At 48.4% G+C, this 24,757-nt stretch overlaps 1 protein-coding gene across 1 annotated transcript in view; it reads left to right on the top strand.

The window, feature by feature from the left end:
* Positions 1-3,501: 3,501 nt before the first annotated feature.
* Positions 3,502-24,757, top strand: part of LOC135534074 (vitamin K-dependent protein S-like) — a gene marked incomplete at its 3' end in the record, with an annotated part of 28,362 nt that continues 7,106 nt past the window's right edge. The window contains exons 1-3 of the mRNA XM_064961220.1: positions 3,502-3,752; positions 6,393-6,550; positions 23,334-23,358. Coding sequence (XP_064817292.1) covers positions 3,671-3,752; positions 6,393-6,550; positions 23,334-23,358 — 265 coding nt within the window. The remainder of the gene's footprint in view (positions 3,753-6,392; positions 6,551-23,333; positions 23,359-24,757) is intronic.

The raw sequence follows: 24,757 nt of genomic DNA on the forward strand, positions 1-24,757 counted from the left end.
TCCTACAGTATCTAAACACCTGAAACCCTTCCTCTTCCTACAGTATCTAAACATCTGAAACCTCTTCCTCTTCATACAGTATCTAAACATCTGAAACCTCTTCCTCTTCATACAGTATCTAAACATCTGAAACCTCTTCCTATAGTATCTAAACATCTGAAACCTCTTCCTCTTCCTACAGTATCTAAACATCTGAAACCTCTTCCTCTTCCTACAGTATCTAAACATCTGAAACCTCTTCCTCTTCATACAGTATCTAAACATCTGAAACCTCTTCCTACAGTATCTAAACATCTGAAACCTCTTCCTCTTCCTACAGTATCTAAACATCTGAAACCTCTTCCTCTTCCTACAGTATCTAAACATCTGAAACCCTTCCTCTTCATACAGTATCTAAACATCTGAAACCTCTTCCTCTTCCTACAGTATCTAAACATCTGAAACCTCTTCCTCTTCATACAGTATCTAAACATCTGAAACCTCTTCCTCTTCCTACAGTATCTAAACATCTGAAACCTCTTCATACAGTATCTAAACATCTGAAACCTATTCCTCTTCCTACAGTATCTAAACATCTGAAACCTCTTCATACAGTATCTAAACATCTGAAACCCTTCCTCTTCCTACAGTATCTAAACATCTGAAACCTCTTCATACAGTATCTAAACATCTGAAACCTCTTCCTACAGTATCTAAACATCTGAAACCTCTTCCTACAGTATCTAAACATCTGGAAACCTCTTCCTCTTCATACAGTATCTAAACATCTGAAACCTCTTCCTCTTCCTACAGTATCTAAACATCTGAAACCTTTTCCTCTTCATACAGTATCTAAACATCTGAAACCTCTTCCTCTTCCTACAGTATCTAAACATCTGAAACCTCTTCCTCTTCATACAGTATCTAAACATCTGAAACCTCTTCCTCTTCCTACAGTATCTAAACATCTGAAACTTCTTCCTACAGTATCTAAACATCTGAAACCTCTTCATACAGTATCTAAACATCTGAAACCTCTTCCTACAGTATCTAAACATCTGAAACCTCTTCCTACAGTATCTAAACATCTGAAACCTCTTCCTCTTCATACAGTATCTAAACATCTGAAACCTCTTCCTCTTCATACAGTATCTAAACATCTGAAACCTCTTCATACAGTATCTAAACATCTGAAACCTCTTCCTCTTCCTACAGTATCTAAACATCTGAAACCTCTTCCTCTTCATATAGTATCTAAACATCTGAAACCTCTTCCTACAGTATCTAAACATCTGAAACCTCTTCCTCTTCATATAGTATCTAAACATCTGAAACCCTTCCTCTTCCTACAGTATCTAAACATCTGAAACCTCTTCCTCTTATTACAGTATCTAAACATCTGAAACCCTTCCTCTTCCTACAGTATCTAAACATCTGAAACCTCTTCCTCTTCCTACAGTATCTAAACATCTGAAACCTCTTCATACAGTATCTAAACATCTGAAACCTCTTCCTCTTCCTACAGTATCTAAACATCTGAAACCTCTTCCTACAGTATCTAAACATCTGAAACCCTTCCTCTTCCTACAGTATCTAAACATCTGAAACCTCTTCCTCTTCATACAGTATCTAAACATCTGAAACCTCTTCATACAGTATCTAAACATCTGAAACCTCTTCCTCTTCCTACAGTATCTAAATATCTGACACCTCTTCCTCTTCCTACAGTATCTAAACATCTGAAACCTCTTCCTCTTCATACAGTATCTAAACATCTGAAACCTCTTCCTCTTCATACAGTATCTAAACATCTGAAACCCTTCCTCTTCCTACAGTATCTAAACATCTGAAACCCTTCCTCTTCATACAGTATCTAAACATCTGAAACCTCTTCCTCTTCATACAGTATCTAAACATCTGAAACCTCTTCCTACAGTATCTAAACATCTGAAACCCTTCCTCTTCATACAGTATCTAAACATCTGAAACCTCTTCCTCTTCCTACAGTATCTAAACATCTGAAACCTCTTCCTCTTCCTACAGTATCTAAACATCTGAAACCTCTTCCTCTTCATACAGTATCTAAACATCTGAAACCTCTTCCTCTTCCTACAGTATCTAAACATCTGAAACCATCCCCCCTCTAGTCAGGGGTTTAAATACTGTCTCTGTTTATCTATAATATTCCAGGGTCTCTAGTCAGGGGTTTAAATACTGTCTCTGTTCCTCTGCAGTCGACCAGGGTCTCTAGTCAGGGGTTTAAATACTGTCTCTGTTCCTCTACAGTCGACCAGGGTCTCTAGTCAGGGGTTTAAATACTGTCTCTGTTTATCTACAGTCGACCAGGGTCTCTAGTCAGGGGTTTAAATACGGTCTCTGTTCCTCTGCAGTCTACCAGGGCCTCTGATCAGGAATTTAAATACTGTCTCTGTTTATCTACAAGGGTTCAAATACTGTCCTCAACTCAAAGTCCCAGCACAGCAAAACAGGGCAGGCAGCACAGTGTATGTTTGTAGAGCTGAGAGTAACAGCGCTCCCTCTGTCACCTCCACCCCGTAACACCACTGTGTCGCGAACAACATTTGCGGGGTCAACAACAGTGGAATGGTCGGTTCACCTTCAAAATAAAAGTCCCCCACTGAAACGGATCCTATTTTTGGAATCATTCCACACTTGTACGAGATAATGCTAAACGCGGTTGGAATGTTGTTATAGAAATTCAACAAAAGCCAATAGTTATACATTTGTTTGTTTAAATTGCAATGTGGACGTAAAGTCTAAACAGAATTTAAATGGACCCCCCGGCACAGATGTCAATTCAGCGCTTAATCCACGTTGGTTCAACGTCATTTCATTGAAACAACCAGTGTGTGCTCAGTCGGTATATTGCAATGCACAGCCTTATCTATGGATCTTGGGTCCATTAAATGGGGTATGAGCCTAATCACTGACACTCACAGAACACAACTGGGGAGACTATTCACATGTAACAGTATAACTTTAGACCGTCCCCTCGCACCTACCCGGGCGCAAACCAGGAGCCTCTGCACACATCAACAACAGTCACCCACGAAGCATCGTTACCCATCGCTCCACAAAAGCCGCTGCCCTTCCAGAGCAAGGGGAACCACTACTTCAAGGCTAACTAAGCGAGCCACCGCTAACTAAGCACATCCGTGACACACCCATATTACTATTGTAGCTCTTAAAGCCAAACAGTTGTGTTCTGTGAGTTTTTCTGGGTATCTGTACTTGACTTTACTATTTATATTTTTGACTACATTTACTTTTACTGAATTACATTCCTAAAGAAAATAATGTATTTAAAAAAAAAAAAACTCCATACATTTTCCCTGACATGCACAAGTACTGGTTTCATTTTGAATGTTTAACAGGACAGGAAAATGGTCCAATTTATGCACTTATCAAGAGAACATGGACTCAAACGGATCTATACAGACCCAGTGCACTACTTTTGTGAATATATATATTTGTATTTTATTTTGAAGGCTTAACGCCGATTCCAGTTTTGTTGGTCATGTTAATGTGGTTCACGACACACACGTCTCCCTCCTCTCCTCTCTCCGCTCCCGGTCCAGTCCCAGCTCCCTCCACTGAACAGGCGAAAACATTTTCGGGAAGATTAAAGTTTTTGTCGCGGACCTGAGCTGTTCCGAGGATCGGTTTTATTATGTGGAGAAATAAACATAGTTTATTAGGAGAATCGGTGGCTTGTTTCATCTTTCTGGTGGCGCTTTGCGATGCTCATCGATGTAAGTGAAACTTTATTTTACTTTAAGTTGGATAACGGAAAAATGGACTTATGTATGTGGATAGTAAAAGTACAACTTTGGTTGTTTTCCGCTTTTACACAAGATCAGGGGGGGTATGTTTGGTGTTTTTCTTTTCCCAAAGAATTAACGGTAACTTACATACTAAAATACAATTTATACCCGTCAAAGCCAACGAATTAATGGTAACTTGTTACTAAAAGACAACTTTAATGCGCCGAAGCCAACGCTACTTTCCACAACATGTTATAAAGTCTGAAACAGGTTTTGAGCTGCGTATGTCGACAAAAAGGCAACAGGTGATCTGATGTTTTACACTGTTCCTGCAGTCCTGGAAGATGAGTGACACCTCCTAGATTATTTATGTTTTGTTTTTTTAAACAAAATTGCTTTAAATCATTTAAATAAGACCACGTGTTGGGGGGTAATACCCTGCTGAAACAAGAACAAAGACCTGTTGAAATGGGACTGTGTACTAATCCGTTTACAGTTTGATCCAAATGATTCATCCATCAAAACATGTGTAAAATATCAATATAGATTCCTATGTGGTCACATACACCATTCACACAAACCCCATACTTCCCCCCCGCTGCCATCACATTGTAATAACGACGTAATAAAACACGTGTTGTGTGAGTGTAACGGACGTCATCAGTACTTCGTAACTTCTTGCGTTGTGTTTTTTTTTAAAGAAAGGACGGTCGCAGCCATCGATCACACAGTTGATTTGGGGTTTATTCTGACTATAGACCGAAGGAAACACATTTAAATGTGCAGGAATCAACAGTATGTTGACGGCCATTCGTGATTCGTCCGCTTGCATGTCAATATCAGTATTAGAAGGGAGCTAATGTGACCATTGTAATTAGAGCATGCTAGCTGACTCAAGTTTTACAGCAATAACATTAAATAAAAAGTACATCCCAGGAAGCCCCCTCAATATCTAACAGGTACTATACATGTACTGTATACATCTGGACATGTACCTAGTGAACTCCTACACATTGTCCATCTGAAAATAGAATACAGTGTTTCAGAACGGGACCTAATGCTGGTGTAACCCATGTGAAACGGCTAGCTAGTTAGCGGTGGTGCGCGCTAATAGCTTTTCAATCGGTGACGTCACTCACTCTGAGACCTTGAAGTAGTTGTTCCCCTTGCTCTGGAGCGATGTGTGACGATGCTTCGAGGGTGGCTGTTGTCCCTGTGTTCCTGGTACGAGCCCAGGTAGGGGCGAGGAGAGGGACAGAAGCTATACTGTTACACTTGCAGGTTAATATCAGACTGGGAGGAGTTTACGTTTTGTGATCTCCCCCTATCTACAAGTGTCGCCGATATCATGACACCTAATTGATATGTACATTCAACCAACCTGACACGCCTGCTCCCGCTCCCCGTCTCTGGTGCTCGAGGGCGCCAGGCTGCCCATCATTACGGACACCTGCCACTGTCATTACACGCATCAGCGCTCATTGGACTCACCTGGCCTCCTTCATTTTGTTGATGGCCCCTTCTATATCTGTCTGTTCCTCAGTTTGTTCCTCGTGTTGTGTTTATATCCCTTGTCCAGACGCGGTCCTTGTTTGTTTCTTGTCCGTTGTTTATTAACTGTTACCTCCCCTTGTTTATTAACTGTTTATTAACTGTTACCTCCCCTTGTTTATTAACTGTTACCTCCCCTTGTTTATTAACTGTTGACTCCCGTTGTTTATTAACTGTTTATTAACTGTTACCTCCCCTTGTTTATTAACTGTTTATTAACTGTTACCTCCCCTTGTTTATTAACTGTTTATTAACTGTTGACTCCCCTTGTTTATTAACTGTTTATTAACTGTTGACTCCCCTTGTTAATTAACTGTTGAATCCCCTTGTTTATTAACTGTTTATTAACTGTTGACTCCCCTTGTTTATTAACTGTTACCTCCCCTTGTTTATTAACTGTTGACTCCCCTTGTTTATTAACTGTTGACTCCCCTTGTTTATTAACTGTTGACTCCCCTTGTTTATTAACTGTTTATTAACTGTTGACTCCCCTTGTTTATTAACTGTTGACTCCCCTTGTTTATTAACTGTTGACTCCCCTTGTTTATTAACTGTTGACTCCCCTTGTTTATTAACTGTTACCTCCCCTTGTTTATTAACTGTTGACTCCCCTTGTTTATTAACTGTTACCTCCCCTTGTTTATTAACTGTTGACTCCCCTTGTTTATTAACTGTTGACTCCCCTTGTTTATTAACTGTTGACTCCCCTTGTTTATTAACTGTTACCTCCCCTTGTTTATTAACTGTTACCTCCCCTTGTTTATTAACTGTTTATTAACTGTTGACTCCCCTTGTTTATTAACTGTTGACTCCCCTTGTTTATTAACTGTTTATTATCTGTTGACTCCCCTTGTTTATTAACTGATGACTCCCCTTGTTTATTAACTGTTGACTCCCCTTGTTTATTAACTGTTGACTCCCCTTGTTTATTAACTGTTACCTCCCCTTGTACTTGCATCCTTGTCTCCCAGCGTCCGTCCTTACACAACCAATAGAAACGCATAAACATTGAATACATATTTCTGGAGTTGCAAGTGAAATATATAACCTACCCAGTTACACAGTGTTTGTCTCCAGTCCTAACTCAGAACAGGGCCTCCCAGTTCCTGTCTCGGCACCGCAGGGCCAACTCCATGTTTGAGGAGAGTAAGAAAGGTAACCTGGAGAGAGAATGTATCGAGGAGCTGTGCAACAAGGAGGAGGCGAGGGAGATCTTTGAGAACAACCCGGAGACGGTGAGTGGCTGCTGAGGGCCCCGGGCACACTAGTTACAAGATGGCCATGTCAGGAGGGACCCTGGCACACTAGTTACAAGATGGCCATGTCAGGAGGGACCGAGGGAGAGGGTAGTCACTAGATGGTCATGTCAGGAGGGCCCCGGGCACACTAGTTACAAGATGGCCATGTCAGGAGGGACCGAGGGAGAGGGTAGTCACTAGATGGTCATGTTAGGAGGGACATGGGGAGAGGGAGAGGGTAGACACTAGATGGTCATGTCAGGAGGGACATGGGGAGAGGGAGAGGGTAGTCACTAGATGGTCATGTCAGGAGGGACATGGGGAGAGGGAGAGGGTAGTCACTAGATGGTCATGTCAGGAGGGACATGGGGAGAGGGTAGACACTAGATGGTCATGTCAGGAGGGACATGGGGAGAGGGTAGACACTAGATGGTCATGTCAGGAGGGACATGGGGAGAGGGTAGTCACTAGATGGTCATGTCAGGAGGGACCTGGGGAGAGGGTAGACACTAGATGGTCATGTCAGGAGGGACATGGGGAGAGGGAGAGGGTAGACACTAGATGGTCATGTCAGGAGGGACATGGGGAGAGGGTAGACACTAGATGGTCATGTCAGGAGGGACATGGGGAGAGGGTAGACACTAGATGGTCATGTCAGGAGGGACATGGGGAGAGGGAGAGGGTAGACACTAGATGGTCATGTCAGGAGGGACATGGGGAGAGGGTAGTCACTAGATGGTCATGTCAGGAGGGACATGGGGAGAGGGAGAGGGTAGACACTAGATGGTCATGTCAGGAGGGACATGGGGAGAGGGAGAGGGTAGACACTAGATGGTCATGTCAGGAGGGACATGGGGAGAGGGTAGACACTAGATGGTCATGTCAGGAGGGACATGGGGAGAGGGTAGTCACTAGATGGTCATGTCAGGAGGGACATGGGGAGAGGGAGAGGGTAGACACTAGATGGTCATGTCAGGAGGGACATGGGGAGAGGGAGAGGGTAGTCACTAGATGGTCATGTCAGGAGGGACATGGGGAGAGGGAGAGGGTAGACACTAGATGGCCATGTCAGGAGGGACATGGGGAGAGGGAGAGGGTAGTCACTAGATGGTCATGTCAGGAGGGACATGGGGAGAGGGAGAGGGTAGTCACTAGATGGTCATGTCAGGAGGGACATGGGGAGAGGGTAGACACTAGATGGTCATGTCAGGAGGGACATGGGGAGAGGGTAGTCACTAGATGGTCATGTCAGGAGGGACATGGGGAGAGGGAGAGGGTAGACACTAGATGGTCATGTCAGGAGGGACATGGGGAGAGGGAGGGTAGACACTAGATGGTCATGTCAGGAGGGACATGGGGAGAGGGAGAGGGTAGTCACTAGATGGTCATGTCAGGAGGGACATGGGGAGAGGGAGAGGGTAGACACTAGATGGTCATGTCAGGAGGGACATGGGGAGAGGGTAGACACTAGATGGTCATGTCAGGAGGGACATGGGGAGAGGGTAGACGCTAGATGGTCATGTCAGGAGGGACATGGGGAGAGGGTAGACACTAGATGGTCATGTCAGGAGGGACATGGGGAGAGGGAGAGGTTAGACACTAGATGGTCATGTCAGGAGGGACATGGGGAGAGGGAGAGGGTAGTCACTAGATGGTCATGTCAGGAGGGACATGGGGAGAGGGAGAGGGTAGACACTAGATGGTCATGTCAGGAGGGACATGGGGAGAGGGAGAGGGTAGACACTAGATGGTCATGTCAGGAGGGACATGGGGAGAGGGAGAGGGTAGACACTAGATGGTCATGTCAGGAGGGACATGGGGAGAGGGTAGACACTAGATGGTCATGTCAGGAGGGACATGGGGAGAGGGAGAGGGTAGTCACTAGATGGTCATGTTAGGAGGGACATGGGGAGAGGGAGAGGGTAGACACTAGATGGTCATGTCAGGAGGGACATGGGGAGAGGGAGAGGGTAGACACTAGATGGTCATGTCAGGAGGGACATGGGGAGAGGGTAGTCACTAGATGGTCATGTCAGGAGGGACATGGGGAGAGGGTAGACACTAGATGGTCATGTCAGGAGGGACATGGGGAGAGGTAGAGGGTAGACACTAGATGGTCATGTCAGGAGGGACATGGGGAGAGGGTAGACACTAGATGGTCATGTCAGGAGGGACATGGGGAGAGGGAGAGGGTAGTCACTAGATGGTCATGTCAGGAGGGACATGGGGAGAGGGAGAGGGTAGACACTAGATGGTCATGTCAGGAGGGACATGGGGAGAGGGTAGACACTAGATGGTCATGTCAGGAGGGACATGGGGAGAGGGAGAGGGTAGACACTAGATGGTCATGTCAGGAGGGACATGGGGAGAGGGAGAGGGTAGACACTAGATGGTCATGTCAGGAGGGACATGGGGAGAGGGTAGACACTAGATGGTCATGTCAGGAGGGACATGGGGAGAGGGAGAGGGTAGACACTAGATGGTCATGTCAGGAGGGACATGGGGAGAGGGTAGACACTAGATGGTCATGTCAGGAGGGACATGGGGAGAGGGAGAGGGTAGACACTAGATGGTCATGTCAGGAGGGACATGGGGAGAGGGAGAGGGTAGTCACTAGATGGTCATGTCAGGAGGGACATGGGGAGAGGGTAGACACTAGATGGTCATGTCAGGAGGGACATGGGGAGAGGGTAGACACTAGATGGTCATGTCAGGAGGGACATGGGGAGAGGGTAGTCACTAGATGGTCATGTCAGGAGGGACCTGGGGAGAGGGTAGACACTAGATGGTCATGTCAGGAGGGACATGGGGAGAGGGAGAGGGTAGACACTAGATGGTCATGTCAGGAGGGACATGGGGAGAGGGTAGACACTAGATGGTCATGTCAGGAGGGACATGGGGGGGAGAGGGTAGACACTAGATGGTCATGTCAGGAGGGACATGGGGAGAGGGTAGACACTAGATGGTCATGTCAGGAGGGACATGGGGAGAGGGAGAGGTTAGACACTAGATGGTCATGTCAGGAGGGACATGGGGAGAGGGAGAGGGTAGTCACTAGATGGTCATGTCAGGAGGGACATGGGGAGAGGGAGAGGGTAGACACTAGATGGTCATGTCAGGAGGGACATGGGGAGAGGGAGAGGGTAGACACTAGATGGTCATGTCAGGAGGGACATGGGGAGAGGGTAGACACTAGATGGTCATGTCAGGAGGGACATGGGGAGAGGGAGAGGGTAGACACTAGATGGTCATGTCAGGAGGGACATGGGGAGAGGGTAGACACTAGATGGTCATGTCAGGAGGGACATGGGGAGAGGGAGAGGGTAGTCACTAGATGGTCATGTTAGGAGGGACATGGGGAGAGGGAGAGGGTAGACACTAGATGGTCATGTCAGGAGGGACATGGGGAGAGGAGAGGGTAGACATTAGATGGTCATGTCAGGAGGGACATGGGGAGAGGGTAGTCACTAGATGGTCATGTCAGGAGGGACATGGGGAGAGGGTAGACACTAGATGGTCATGTCAGGAGGGACATGGGGAGAGGGTAGACACTAGATGGTCATGTCAGGAGGGACATGGGGAGAGGGTAGACACTAGATGGTCATGTCAGGAGGGACATGGGGAGAGGGAGAGGGTAGTCACTAGATGGTCATGTCAGGAGGGACATGGGGAGAGGGAGAGGGTAGACACTAGATGGTCATGTCAGGAGGGACATGGGGAGAGGGTAGACACTAGATGGTCATGTCAGGAGGGACATGGGGAGAGGGAGAGGGTAGACACTAGATGGTCATGTCAGGAGGGACATGGGGAGAGGAGAGGGTAGACACTAGATGGTCATGTCAGGAGGGACATGGGGAGAGGGTAGACACTAGATGGTCATGTCAGGAGGGACATGGGGAGAGGGAGAGGGTAGACACTAGATGGTCATGTCAGGAGGGACATGGGGAGAGGGTAGACACTAGATGGTCATGTCAGGAGGGACATGGGGAGAGGGAGAGGGTAGACACTAGATGGTCATGTCAGGAGGGACATGGGGAGAGGGAGAGGGTAGTCACTAGATGGTCATGTCAGGAGGGACATGGGGAGAGGGAGAGGGTAGTCACTAGATGGTCATGTCAGGAGGGACATGGGGAGAGGGAGAGGGTAGACACTAGATGGTCATGTCAGGAGGGACATGGGGAGAGGGTAGACACTAGATGGTCATGTCAGGAGGGACATGGGGAGAGGGTAGACACTAGATGGTCATGTCAGGAGGGACATGGGGAGAGGGTAGTCACTAGATGGTCATGTCAGGAGGGACATGGGGAGAGGGAGAGGGTAGACACTAGATGGTCATGTCAGGAGGGACATGGGGAGAGGGAGAGGGTAGACACTAGATGGTCATGTCAGGAGGGACATGGGGAGAGGGTAGACACTAGATGGTCATGTCAGGAGGGACATGGGGAGAGGGAGAGGGTAGACACTAGATGGTCATGTCAGGAGGGACATGGGGAGAGGGAGAGGGTAGTCACTAGATGGTCATGTCAGGAGGGACATGGGGAGAGGGAGAGGGTAGACACTAGATGGTCATGTCAGGAGGGACATGGGGAGAGGGTAGACACTAGATGGTCATGTCAGGAGGGACATGGGGAGAGGGTAGACACTAGATGGTCATGTCAGGAGGGACATGGGGAGAGGGTAGTCACTAGATGGTCATGTCAGGAGGGACATGGGGAGAGGGAGAGGGTAGACACTAGATGGTCATGTCAGGAGGGACATGGGGAGAGGGAGAGGGTAGTCACTAGATGGTCATGTCAGGAGGGACATGGGGAGAGGGTAGACACTAGATGGTCATGTCAGGAGGGACATGGGGAGAGGGTAGTCACTAGATGGTCATGTCAGGAGGGACATGGGGAGAGGGAGAGGGTAGACACTAGATGGTCATGTCAGGAGGGACATGGGGAGAGGGAGAGGGTAGACACTAGATGGTCATGTCAGGAGGGACATGGGGAGAGGGTAGACACTAGATGGTCATGTCAGGAGGGACATGGGGAGGGAGAGGGTAGACACTAGATGGTCATGTCAGGAGGGACATGGGGAGAGGGAGAGGGTAGACACTAGATGGTCATGTCAGGAGGGACATGGGGAGAGGGTAGACACTAGATGGTCATGTCAGGAGGGACATGGGGAGAGGGAGAGGGTAGACACTAGATGGTCATGTCAGGAGGGACATGGGGAGAGGGTAGACACTAGATGGTCATGTCAGGAGGGACATGGGGAGGGAGGGAGAGGGTAGACACTAGATGGTCATGTCAGGAGGGACATGGGGAGAGGGAGAGGGTAGTCACTAGATGGTCATGTCAGGAGGGACATGGGGAGAGGGTAGACACTAGATGGTCATGAGGAGGGACATGGGGAGAGGGTAGACACTAGATGGTCATGTCAGGAGGGACATGGGGATGAGGAGGGAGGGTAGACACTAGATGGTCATGTCAGGAGGGACCTGGGGAGAGGGAGGGTAGACACTAGATGGTCATGTCAGGAGGGACATGGGGAGGGGAGATGGTCATGTCAGGAGGGACATGGGGAGGGTAGACACTAGATGGTCATGTCAGGAGGGACATGGGGAGAGGGTAGACACTAGATGGTCATGTCAGGAGGGACATGGGGAGAGGGAGAGGGTAGACACTAGATGGTCATGTCAGGAGGGACATGGGGAGAGGGAGAGGGTAGACACTAGATGGTCATGTCAGGAGGGACATGGGGGGAGGGAGAGGGTAGACACTAGATGGTCATGTCAGGAGGGACATGGGGAGAGGGAGAGGGTAGACACTAGATGGGTCATGTCAGGAGGGACATGGGGGGGAGAGGGTAGACACTAGATGGTCATGTCAGGAGGGACTGGGGAGAGGGTAGACACTAGATGGTCATGTCAGGAGGGACATGGGGAGAGGGAGAGGGTAGACACTAGATGGTCATGTCAGGAGGGACATGGGGAGGGGAGAGGGTAGACACTAGATGGTCATGTCAGGAGGGACATGGGGAGAGGGAGAGGGTAGACATTAGATGGTCATGTCAGGAGGGACATGGGAGAGGGAGAGGGAGACACTAGATGGTCATGTCAGGAGGGACATGGGGAGAGGGTAGACACTAGATGGTCATGTCAGGAGGGACATGGGGAGAGGGTAGACACTAGATGGTCATGTCAGGAGGGACATGGGGAAGATGGTCATGTCAGGACATAGATGGTCATGTCAGGAGGGACATGGGGAGAGGGTAGACACTAGATGGTCATGTCAGGAGGGACATGGGGAGAGGGAGAGGGTAGTCACTAGATGGTCATGTCAGGAGGGACATGGGGGAGGGAGGGTAGACACTAGATGGTCATGTCAGGAGGGACATGGGGAGAGGGTAGACACTAGATGGTCATGTCAGGAGGGACATGGGGAGAGGGAGAGGGTAGACACTAGATGGTCATGTCAGGAGGGACATGGGGAGAGGGAGAGGGTAGACACTAGATGGTCATGTCAGGAGGGACATGGGGAGAGGGTAGACACTAGATGGTCATGTCAGGAGGGACATGGGGAGAGGGAGAGGGTAGACACTAGATGGTCATGTCAGGAGGGACATGGGGAGGAGGGTAGACACTAGATGGTCATGTCAGGAGGGACATGGGGAGAGGGAGAGGGTAGACACTAGATGGTCATGTCAGGAGGGACATGGGGAGAGGGAGAGGGTAGTCACTAGATGGTCATGTCAGGAGGGACATGGGGAGAGGGAGAGGGTAGTCACTAGATGGTCATGTCAGGAGGGACATGGGGAGAGGGAGAGGGTAGACACTAGATGGTCATGTCAGGAGGGACATGGGGAGAGGGTAGACACTAGATGGTCATGTCAGGAGGGACATGGGGAGAGGGTAGACACTAGATGGTCATGTCAGGAGGGACATGGGGAGAGGGTAGTCACTAGATGGTCATGTCAGGAGGGACATGGGGAGAGGGAGAGGGTAGACACTAGATGGTCATGTCAGGAGGGACATGGGGAGAGGGAGAGGGTAGACACTAGATGGTCATGTCAGGAGGGACATGGGGAGAGGGTAGACACTAGATGGTCATGTCAGGAGGGACATGGGGAGAGGGAGAGGGTAGACACTAGATGGTCATGTCAGGAGGGACATGGGGAGAGGAGAGGGTAGTCACTAGATGGTCATGTCAGGAGGGACATGGGGAGAGGGAGAGGGTAGACACTAGATGGTCATGTCAGGAGGGACATGGGGAGAGGGTAGACACTAGATGGTCATGTCAGGAGGGACATGGGGAGAGGGTAGACACTAGATGGTCATGTCAGGAGGGACATGGGGAGAGGGTAGTCACTAGATGGTCATGTCAGGAGGGACATGGGGAGAGGGAGACAGGGTAGACACTAGATGGTCATGTCAGGAGGGACATGGGGAGAGAGGGAGGGTAGTCACTAGATGGTCATGTCAGGAGGGACATGGGGAGAGGGTAGACACTAGATGGTCATGTCAGGAGGGACATGGGGAGAGGGTAGTCACTAGATGGTCATGTCAGGAGGGACATGGGGAGAGGGAGAGGGTAGACACTAGATGGTCATGTCAGGAGGGACATGGGGAGAGGGAGAGGGTAGACACTAGATGGTCATGTCAGGAGGGACATGGGGAGGGACATGGGGAGAGGGAGAGGGTAGTCACTAGATGGTCATGTCAGGAGGGACATGGGGAGAGGGAGAGGGTAGTCACTAGATGGTCATGTCAGGAGGGACATGGGGAGAGGGGACTAGATGGTCATGTCAGGAGGGACATGGGGAGAGGGAGAGGGTAGTCACTAGATGGTCATGTCAGGAGGGACATGGGGAGAGGGAGGTAGACACTAGATGGTCATGTCAGGAGGGACATGGGGAGAGGGAGAGGGTAGACACTAGATGGTCATGTCAGGAGGGACATGGGGAGAGGGTAGACACTAGATGGTCATGTCAGGAGGGACATGGGGAGAGGGAGAGGGTAGTCACTAGATGGTCATGTCAGGAGGGACATGGGAGAGGGACTAGATGGTCATGTCAGGAGGGACATGGGGAGAGGAGAGGGACACTAGATGGTCATGTCAGGAGGGACATGGGGAGAGGGAGAGGGTAGTCACTAGATGGTCATGTCAGGAGGGACATGGGGAGAGGGAGAGGGTAGTCACTAGATGGTCATGTCAGGAGGGACATGGGGGGAGAGGGTAGTCACTAGATGGTCATGTCAGGAGGGACAGGAGGGACATGGGGAGACATGGGGAGAGGGAGAGGGTAGCACTAGATGGTCATGTCAGGAGGGACATGGGGAGAGGGTAGACACTAGATGGTCATGTCAGGAGGGACATGGGGAGAGGGTAGACACTAGATGGTCATGTCAGGAGGGACATGGGGAGAGGGACATGGGGAGAGGGTAGACACTAGATGGTCATGTCAGGAGGGACATGGGGGAGAGGGTAGACACTAGATGGTCATGTCAGGAGGGACATGTAGGGACACTAGATGGTCATGTCAGGAGGGACATGGGGAGAGGGAGATGGTCATGTAGACACTAGATGGTCATGTCAGGAGGGACATGGGGAGAGGGAGAGGGTAGACACTAGATGGTCATGTCAGGAGGGACATGGGGGGGAGAAGGAGGGTAGTCACTAGATGGTCATGTCAGGAGGGAGGAGGGACTAGATGGTCATGGGAGGGACATGGGGGAGAGGGTAGACACTAGATGGTCATGTCAGGAGGGACATGGGGAGAGGGAGAGGGTAGACACTAGATGGTCATGTCAGGAGGGACATGGGGAGAGGGAGAGGGTAGTCACTAGATGGTCATGTCAGGAGGGACATGGGGAGAGTGTGTGTATGTAACAGACTCAGGTCATTGAACTGTTCCCCCCATCATGTGTTTGCTTACGTGTGTTTGCCATGAGGTTTCCCGCGTTGACTAGTGTTGACGTAGCTGAGTGGGATGGAGCGGGACGTTGACTAGTGTTGACGTGGCTGAGTGGGATGGAGCGGGACGTTGACTAGACACGTAGCTGAGTGGGATGGAGCGGGACGTTGACTAGTGTTGACGTAGCTGAGTGGGATGAGCGGGACGTTGACTAGTGTTGACGTAGCTGAGTGGGATGGAGCGGGACGTTGACTAGTGTTACGTAGCTGAGTGGGATGGAGCGGGACGTTGACTAGTGTTGACGTAGCTGAGTGGGATGGAGCGGGACGTTGACTAGTGTTGACGTAGCTGAGTGGGATGGAGCGGGACGTTGACTAGTGTTGACGTAGCTGAGTGGGATGGAGCGGGACGTTGACTAGTGTTGACGTCGCTGAGTGGGATGGAGCAGGACGACGTTGACTAGTGTTGACGTAGCTGAGTGGGATGGAGCGGGACGTTGACTAGTGTTGACGTCGCTGAGTGGGATGGAGCAGGACGTTGACTAGTGTTGCGTCGCTGAGTGGGATGGAGCCGTTGACTAGTGTTGACGTAGCTGAGTGGGATGGAGCGGGACGTTGACTAGTGTTGACGTCGCTGAGTGGGATGGAGCGGGACGTTGACTAGTGTTGACGTAGCTGAGTGGGATGGAGCGGGACGTTGACTAGTGTTGACGTCGCTGAGTGGGATGGAGCCTGATGTTGGCTAGTGTTGACGTAGCTGAGTGGGATGGAGCGGGACGTTGACTAGTGTTGACGTAGCTGAGTGGGATGGAGCGGGACGTTGACTAGTGTTGACGTAGCTGAGTGGGATGGAGCGGGACGTTGACTAGTGTTGACGTAGCTGAGTGGGATGGTGCGGGACGTTGACTAAGGTTGACCCAGACTTGTTGACGTAGCTGAGTGGGATGGACCGGGACGTTGAATAGTGTTGACGAGCTGAGTGGGATGGACCGGGATGTTGACTAGTGTTGACGTAGCTGAGTGGGATGGTGCGGGACGTTGACTAGTGTTGACGTAGCTGAGTGGGATGGACCGGGACGTTGACTAGTGTTGACGTAGCTGAGTGGGATGGAGCGGGATGTTGACTAGTGTTGACGTAGCTGAGTGGGATTGTGCGGGACGTTGACTAGTGTTGACGTCGCTGAGTGGGATGGAGCCTGATGTTGGCTAGTGTTGACGTAGCTGAGTGGGATGGAGCGGGACGTTGACTAGTGTTGACGTAGCTGAGTGGGATGGAGCGGGACGTTGACTAGTGTTGACGTAGCTGAGTGGGATGGAGCGGGACGTTGACTAGTGTTGACGTAGCTGAGTGGGATGGTGCGGGACGTTGACTAGTGTTCACGTAGCTGAGTGGGATGGACCGGGACGTTGACTAGTGTTGACGTAGCTGAGTGGGATGGTGCGGGACGTTGACTAGTGTTGAAGCTGAGTGGGATGCGGACGTTGACTAGTGTTGACGTAGCTGAGTGGGATGGACCGGGACGTTGACTAGTGTTGACGTAGCTGAGTGGGATGGACCGGGACGTTGACTAGTGTTGACTAGCTGAGTGGGATGACTGGATGTTAAGTGTTGACGAGCTGAGTGGGATTGTGCGGGACGTTGACTAGTGTTAAGCTAGTGGGATGGACTGCGTTGACTAAGTGTTGACCCAGAGTGGGATGGAGCGGGGCGTTGACTAGTGTTGACGTAGCTGAGTGGGATGGTGCGGGACGTTGACTAGTGTTGACGTCGCTGAGTGGGATAAGGACGACTAGTGTTGACGTAGCTGAGTGGGATGGAGCGGGGACGTTGACTAGTGTTGACTCGCTAAGTGGGATGGAGCGGGGCGTTGACTAGTGTTGACGTAGCTGAGTGGGATGGAGCGGGACGTTGACTAGTGTTCTAATGGGATGGACTGCGTTGACTAGTGTTGACGTAGCTGAGTGGGATGGAGACGTTGACTAGTAATGACTAGCTGAGTGGGATGGACCGGGCGTTGACTAGTGTTGACGTAGCTGAGTATTGTGACGTTGACTAGTGTTGGCAGCTGAGTGGGATGGACCACTTCTAATAATGGCGAGCTGGTTTAAGGACCCAGACGTTGACTACCACTTCTAATAGTGGGATGGTGCGGGGCGTTGACTAGTGTTGACCGCTGGGAGTGGGATGAAGCGGGGCGTCGACTAGTGTTGGCGTAGCTGAGTGGGATGGAGCGGGACGTTGACACCACGTCGCTAGTGGGATAGCGGGGCGTTGACTGGTTTAGCTGAGTGGGATGGAGCGGGGCGTTGACTAGTGTTGACGTAGCTGAGTGGGATGGAGCTGGGCGTTGACTAGTGTTGGCGTAGCTGAGTGGGATGGACCGGGACGTTGACTAATAATGAGCTGAGTGGGATGGACCGGGACGTTGACTAGAGCTGAGTGGGATGGAGCGGGGACGTTGACTAGTGTTGGCGTAATGCTGAGAGGGATAGCGGGGCGTTGACTAGTGTTGGCGTAGCTGAGTGGGATGGACGGGACGTTGACTAGTGTTGGCGAGCTGAGTGGGATGGACCGGGACGTTGACACCACGTTCTAATGGGATGACGGGACGTTTAGTGGACCCGAGCAGATGGTGCGGGGCGTTGACTAGTGTTGACGTAGCTGAGTGGGATGGACCGGGGCGTTGACTAGTGTTGACGTAGCTGAGTGGGACCCAGTGCGGGGCGTTGACTGGTTTAAGCTGAGTGGGATGGACCGGGACGTTGACTAGTGTTGGCGAGCTGAGTGGGATGGACCGGGACGTTGACTAGTGTTGACGTAGCTAGTGGGATGGTGCGGGACGTTGACTAGTGTTGACGACAGCTGAGTGGGATGGAGCGGGGACGTTGACTAATGTTGACGCCGCTGAGTGGGATGGACCGTTGACTAGTGTTGACTAGCTAGTGGGATGTGCTGACGTTGACTAGTGGACGTAGCTGAGTGGGATGGACCGGGACGTTGACTAGTAATGACGTAGCTGAGTGGGATGGAGCGGGACGTTGACTAGTGTTGACGTGGCTGAGTGGGATGGAGCGGGACAGACTAGTGTTGACGTGGCTGAGTGGGATGGAATGACTGTGTTTACGTAGCCCAGACGGGACGTTGACCAGTGTTGACGTAGCTAATGACTGGTTTGAAGTGTTGACCCAGACAGCGGGACGTTGACTAGTGTTAATGAGCTGGTGGGATGGACCGGGACGTTGACTAGTGTTGACGTAGCTTGGGATGGACCGGGACGTTGACTAGTCTAATAGCTGAGTGGATGGAGCGGGACCGTTGACTAGTGTTGACGTAGCTGAGTGGGATGGAGCGGGACGTTGACTAGTGTTGACGTAGCTGAGTGGGACGGAGCGGGACGTTGACTAACGTAAGTGGGACGGACGGGACTTTGACTAGTGTTGACGTAGCTGAGTGGGACAGCGGGACGTTGACTAGTAATGACTGGTTTAAGTGGGACAGAGCGGGATGTTGACTAGTGTTGACGTAGCTGAGTGGGATGGACGGGACGTTGTCTCAAGCTGTTGACTGGTTTAAGGACCCAGACAGACACCAGTCTAATAATGACTGGTTTAAGAACCCAGACAGACACCACTTCTAATAATGACTGGTTTAAGGACCCAGACAGACACCACTTCTAATAATGACTGGTTTAAGGACCCAGACAGACACCACTTCTAATAATGACTGGTTTAAGGACCCAGACAGACTTCTAATAATGACTGGTTTAAGGACCCAGACAGACACCACTTCTAATAATGACTGGTTTAAGAACCCAGACAGACACCACTTCTAATAATGACTGGTTTAAGGACCCAGACAGACACCACTTCTAATAATGACTGGTTTAAGAACCCAGACAGACACCAGTCTAATAATGACTGGTTTAAGGACCCAGACAGACACCACTTCTAATAATGACTGGTTTAAGGACCCAGACAGACACCACTTCTAATAATGACTGGTTTAAGAACCCAGACAGACACCACTTCTAATAATGACTGGTTTAAGGACCCAGACAGACACCACTTCTAATAATGACTGGTTTAAGGACCCAGACAGACACCACTTCTAATAATGACTGGTTTAAGGACCCAGACAGACACCAGTCTAATAATGACTGGTTTAAGGACCCAGACAGACACCACTTCTAATAATGTCTGGTTTAAGGACCCAGACAGACACCACTTCTAATAATGACTGGTTTAAGGACCCAGACAGACACCACTTCTAATAATGACTGGTTTAAGGACCCAGACAGACACCACTTCTAATAATGACTGGTTTAAGGACCCAGACAGACACCACTTCTAATAATGACTGGTTTAAGGACCCAGACAGACACCACTTCTAATAATGACTGGTTTAAGGACCCAGACAGACACCACTTCTAATAATGACTGGTTTAAGGACCCAGACAGACACCACTTCTAATAATGACTGGTTTAAGGACCCAGACAGACACCACTTCTAATAATGACTGGTTTAAGGACCCAGACAGACACCACTTCTAATAATGACTGGTTTAAGGACCCAGACAGACACCACTTCTAATAATGACTGGTTTAAGGACCCAGACAGACACCACTTCTAATAATGACTGGTTTAAGAACCCAGACAGACACCACTTCTAATAATGACTGGTTTAAGGACCCAGACAGACACCACTTCTAATAATGACTGGTTTAAGGACCCAGACAGACACCACTTCTAATAATGACTGGTTTAAGGACCCAGACAGACACCACTTCTAATAATGACTGGTTTAAGGACCCAGACAGACACCACTTCTAATAATGACTGGTTTAAGGACCCAGACAGACACCACTTCTAATAATGACTGGTTTAAGGACCCAGACAGACACCACTTCTAATAATGACTGGTTTAAGGACCCAGACAGACTTCTAATAATGACTGGTTTAAGGACCCAGACAGACACCACTTCTAATAATGACTGGTTTAAGAACCCAGACAGACACCACTTCTATTAATGACTGGTTTAAGGACCCAGACAGACACCACTTCTAATAATGACTGGTTTAAGGACCCAGACAGACACCACTTCTAATAATGACTGGTTTAAGGACCCAGACAGACTTCTAATAATGACTGGTTTAAGGACCCAGACAGACTTCTAATAATGACTGGTTTAAGGACCCAGACAGACACCACTTCTAATAATGACTGGTTTAAGGTCCCAGACAGACACCACTTCTAATAATGACTGGTTTAAGGACCCAGACAGACACCACTTCTAATAATGACTGGTTTAAGGACCCAGACAGACTTCTAATAATGACTGGTTTAAGGACCCAGACAGACACCACTTCTAATAATGACTGGTTTAAGGACCCAGACAGACTTCTAATAATGACTGGTTTAAGGACCCAGACAGACTTCTATTAATGACTGGTTTAAGGACCCAGACAGACACCACTTCTAATAATGACTGGTTTAAGGACCCAGACAGACTTCTAATATATATATCCCATTTAGCAGACGCTTTTGTCCAAAGCGACTTACAAGTCGGCTGGGGCCACTACTTTTACATATGGGTGGCCCCAGACAGACTTCTAATAATGACTGGCGTTTAAGCGACCTAGACAGACCACAATAATGACTGGTTTAAGGACCCAGACAGACACCACTTCTAATAATGACTGGTTTAAGGACCCAGACAGACACGACTTCTAATAATGACTGGTTTAAGGACCCAGACAGACACCACTTCTAATAATGACTGGTTTAAGGACCCAGACAGACTTCTAATAATGACTGGTTTAAGGACCCAGACAGACTTCTAATAATGACTGGTTTAAGGACCCAGACAGACTTCTAATAATGACTGGTTTAAGGACCCAGACAGACTTCTAATAATGACTGGTTTAAGGACCCAGACAGACTTCTAATAATGACTGGTTTAAGGACCCAGACAGACTTCTAATAATGACTGGTTTAAGGACCCAGACAGACACCACTTCTAATAATGACTGGTTTAAGGACCCAGACAGACACCACTTCTAATAATGACTGGTTTAAGGACCCAGACAGACTTCTAATAATGACTGGTTTAAAACCCAGACAGACACCACTTCTAATAATGACTGGTTTAAGGACCCAGACAGACTTCTAATAATGACTGGTTTAAGGACCCAGACAGACACTTCTAATAATGACTGGTCTAATAATGACTGGTTTAAGGACCCAGACAGACACCACTTCTAATAATGACTGGTTTAAGGACCCAGACAGACTTCTAATAATGACTGGTTTAAGGACCCAGACAGACTTCTAATAATGACTGGTTTAAGGACCCAGACAGACACCAGTCTAATAATGACTGGTTTAAGGACCAGACAGACAGACTTCTAATAATGACTGGTTTAAGGACCCAGACAGACTTCTAATAATGACTGGTTTAAGGACCCAGACAGACTTCTAATAATGACTGGTTTAAGGACCCAGACAGACTTCTAATAATGACTGGTTTAAGGACCCAGACAGACTTCTAATAATGACTGGTTTAAGGACCCAGACAGACACCACTTCTAATAATGACTGGTTTAAGGACCCAGACAGACTTCTAATAATGACTGGTTTAAGGACCCAGACAGACACCACTTCTAATAATGACTAGTTTAAGGACCCAGACAGACACCACTTCTAATAATGACTGGTTTAAGGACCCAGACAGACACCACTTCTAATAATGACTGGTTTAAGGACCCAGACAGACACCACTTCTAATAATGACTGGTTTAAAAACCCAGACAGACACCACTTCTAATAATGACTGGTTTAAGGACCCAGACAGACTTCTAATAATGACTGGTTTAAGGACCCAGACAGACTTCTAATAATGACTGGTTTAAGGACCCAGACAGACTTCTAATAATGACTGGTTTAAGGACCCAGACAGACTTCTAATAATGACTGGTTTAAGGACCCAGACAGACTTCTAATAATGACTGGTTTAAGGACCCAGACAGACTTCTAATAATGACTGGTTTAAGGACCCAGACAGACTTCTAATAATGACTGGTTTAAGGACCCAGACAGACTTCTAATAATGACTGGTTTAAGGACCCAGACAGACTTCTAATAATGACTGGTTTAAGGACCCAGACAGACTTCTAATAATGACTGGTTTAAGGACCCAGACAGACACCACTTCTAATAATGACTGGTTTAAGGACCCAGACAGACACCACTTCTAATAATGACTGGTTTAAGGACCCAGACAGACTTCTAATAATGACTTGTTTAAGGACCCAGACAGACTTCTAATAATGACTGGTTTAAGGACCCAGACAGACTTCTAATAATGACTGGTTTAAGGACCCAGACAGACTTCTAATAATGACTGGTTTAAGGACCCAGGCAGACTTCTAATAATGACTGGTTTAAGGACCCAGGCAGACTTCTAATAATGACTGGTTTAAGGACCCAGACAGACTTCTAATAATGACTGGTTTAAGGACCCAGACAGACTTCTAATAATGACTGGTTTAAGGACCCAGACAGACTTCTAATAATGACTGGTTTAAGGACCCAGACAGACACCACTTCTAATAATGACTGGTTTAAGGACCCAGACAGACACCACTTCTAATAATGACTGGTTTAAGGACCCAGACAGACTTCTAATAATGACTGGTTTAAGGACCCAGACAGACTTCTAATAATGACTGGTTTAAGGACCCAGACAGACTTCTAATAATGACTGGTTTAAGGACCCAGACAGACTTCTAATAATGACTGGTTTAAGGACCCAGACAGACTTCTAATAATGACTGGTTTAAGGACCCAGACAGACTTCTAATAATGTCTCCTCTCTTTTTACAGGAACACTTCTATCCTCAATATGTCTGTGAGTTTCAACCCTTCTGCTCTCTGTTGAAGTCCTGTGTTCAGCCATTTGTCCATTAACAACATCTGGCGACATAGAATCAGGCTGACCCTCAGCCACCCGTTCCTCAATGAGTTATCATGTGACTGGTGCCAGCTAATATAACCCCACTGTGTTGTTGTCTGATGCCAGCTAATATAACCCCACTGTGTTGTTGTCTGATGTCAGCTAATATAACCCCACTGTGTTGTTATCTGTCTGTCTGGTGCCAGCTAATATAACCCCACTGTGTTGTTGTCTGATGCCAGCTAATATAACCCCACTGTGTTGTTGTCTGATGTCAGCTAATATAACCCCACTGTGTTGTTGTCTGTCTGTCTGATGTCAGCTAATATAACCCCACTGTGTTGTTGTCTGTCTGATGTCAGCTAATATAACCCCACTGTGTTGTTGTCTGATGTCAGCTAATATAACCCCACTGTGTTGTTGTCTGATGTCAGCTAATATAACCCCACTGTGTTGTTGTCTGTCTGTCTGATGTCAGCTAATATAACCCCACTGTGTTGTTGTCTGTCTGATGTCAGCTAATATAACCCCACTGTGTTGTTGTCTGATGTCAGCTAATATAACCCCACTGTGTTGTTGTCTGGTGCCAGCTAATATAACCCCACTGTGTTGTTGTCTGTCTGTCTGATGTCAGCTAATATAACCCCACTGTGTTGTTGTCTGTCTGATGTCAGCTAATATAACCCCACTGTGTTGTTGTCTGATGCCAGCTAATATAACCCCACTGTGTTGTTGTCTGATGTCAGCTAATATAACCCCACTGTGTTGTTGTCTGATGTCAGCTAATATAACCCCACTGTGTTGTTGTCTGATGCCAGCTAATATAACCCCACTGTGTTGTTGTCTGATGTCAGCTAATATAACCCCACTGTGTTGTTGTCTGATGTTAGCTAATATAACCCCACTGTGTTGTCTGATGATATGAATGATGCCAGCTAATATAACCCCACTGTGTTGTTATCTGTCTGTCTGGTGCCAGCTAATATAACCCCACTGTGTTGTTGTCTGATGCCAGCTAATATAACCCCACTGTGTTGTTGTCTGATGTCAGCTAATATAACCCCACTGTGTTGTTGTCTGATGATATGAATGATGCCAGCTAATATAACCCCACTGTGTTGTTATCTGTCTGTCTGGTGCCAGCTAATATAACCCCACTGTGTTGTTGTCTGTCTGTCTGATGTCAGCTAATATAACCCCACTGTGTTGTTGTCTGTCTGTCTGATGTCAGCTAATATAACCCCACCGTGTTGTTGTCTGTCTGACTGATGTCAGCTAATATAACCCCACTGTGTTGTTGTCTGTCTGACTGGTGCCAGCTAATATAACCCCACTGTGTTGTTGTCTGGTGCCA

Source organism: Oncorhynchus masou, unplaced genomic scaffold (assembly GCF_036934945.1).
Source record: "Oncorhynchus masou masou isolate Uvic2021 unplaced genomic scaffold, UVic_Omas_1.1 unplaced_scaffold_2971, whole genome shotgun sequence".
Lineage (NCBI taxonomy): Eukaryota > Metazoa > Chordata > Actinopteri > Salmoniformes > Salmonidae > Oncorhynchus > Oncorhynchus masou.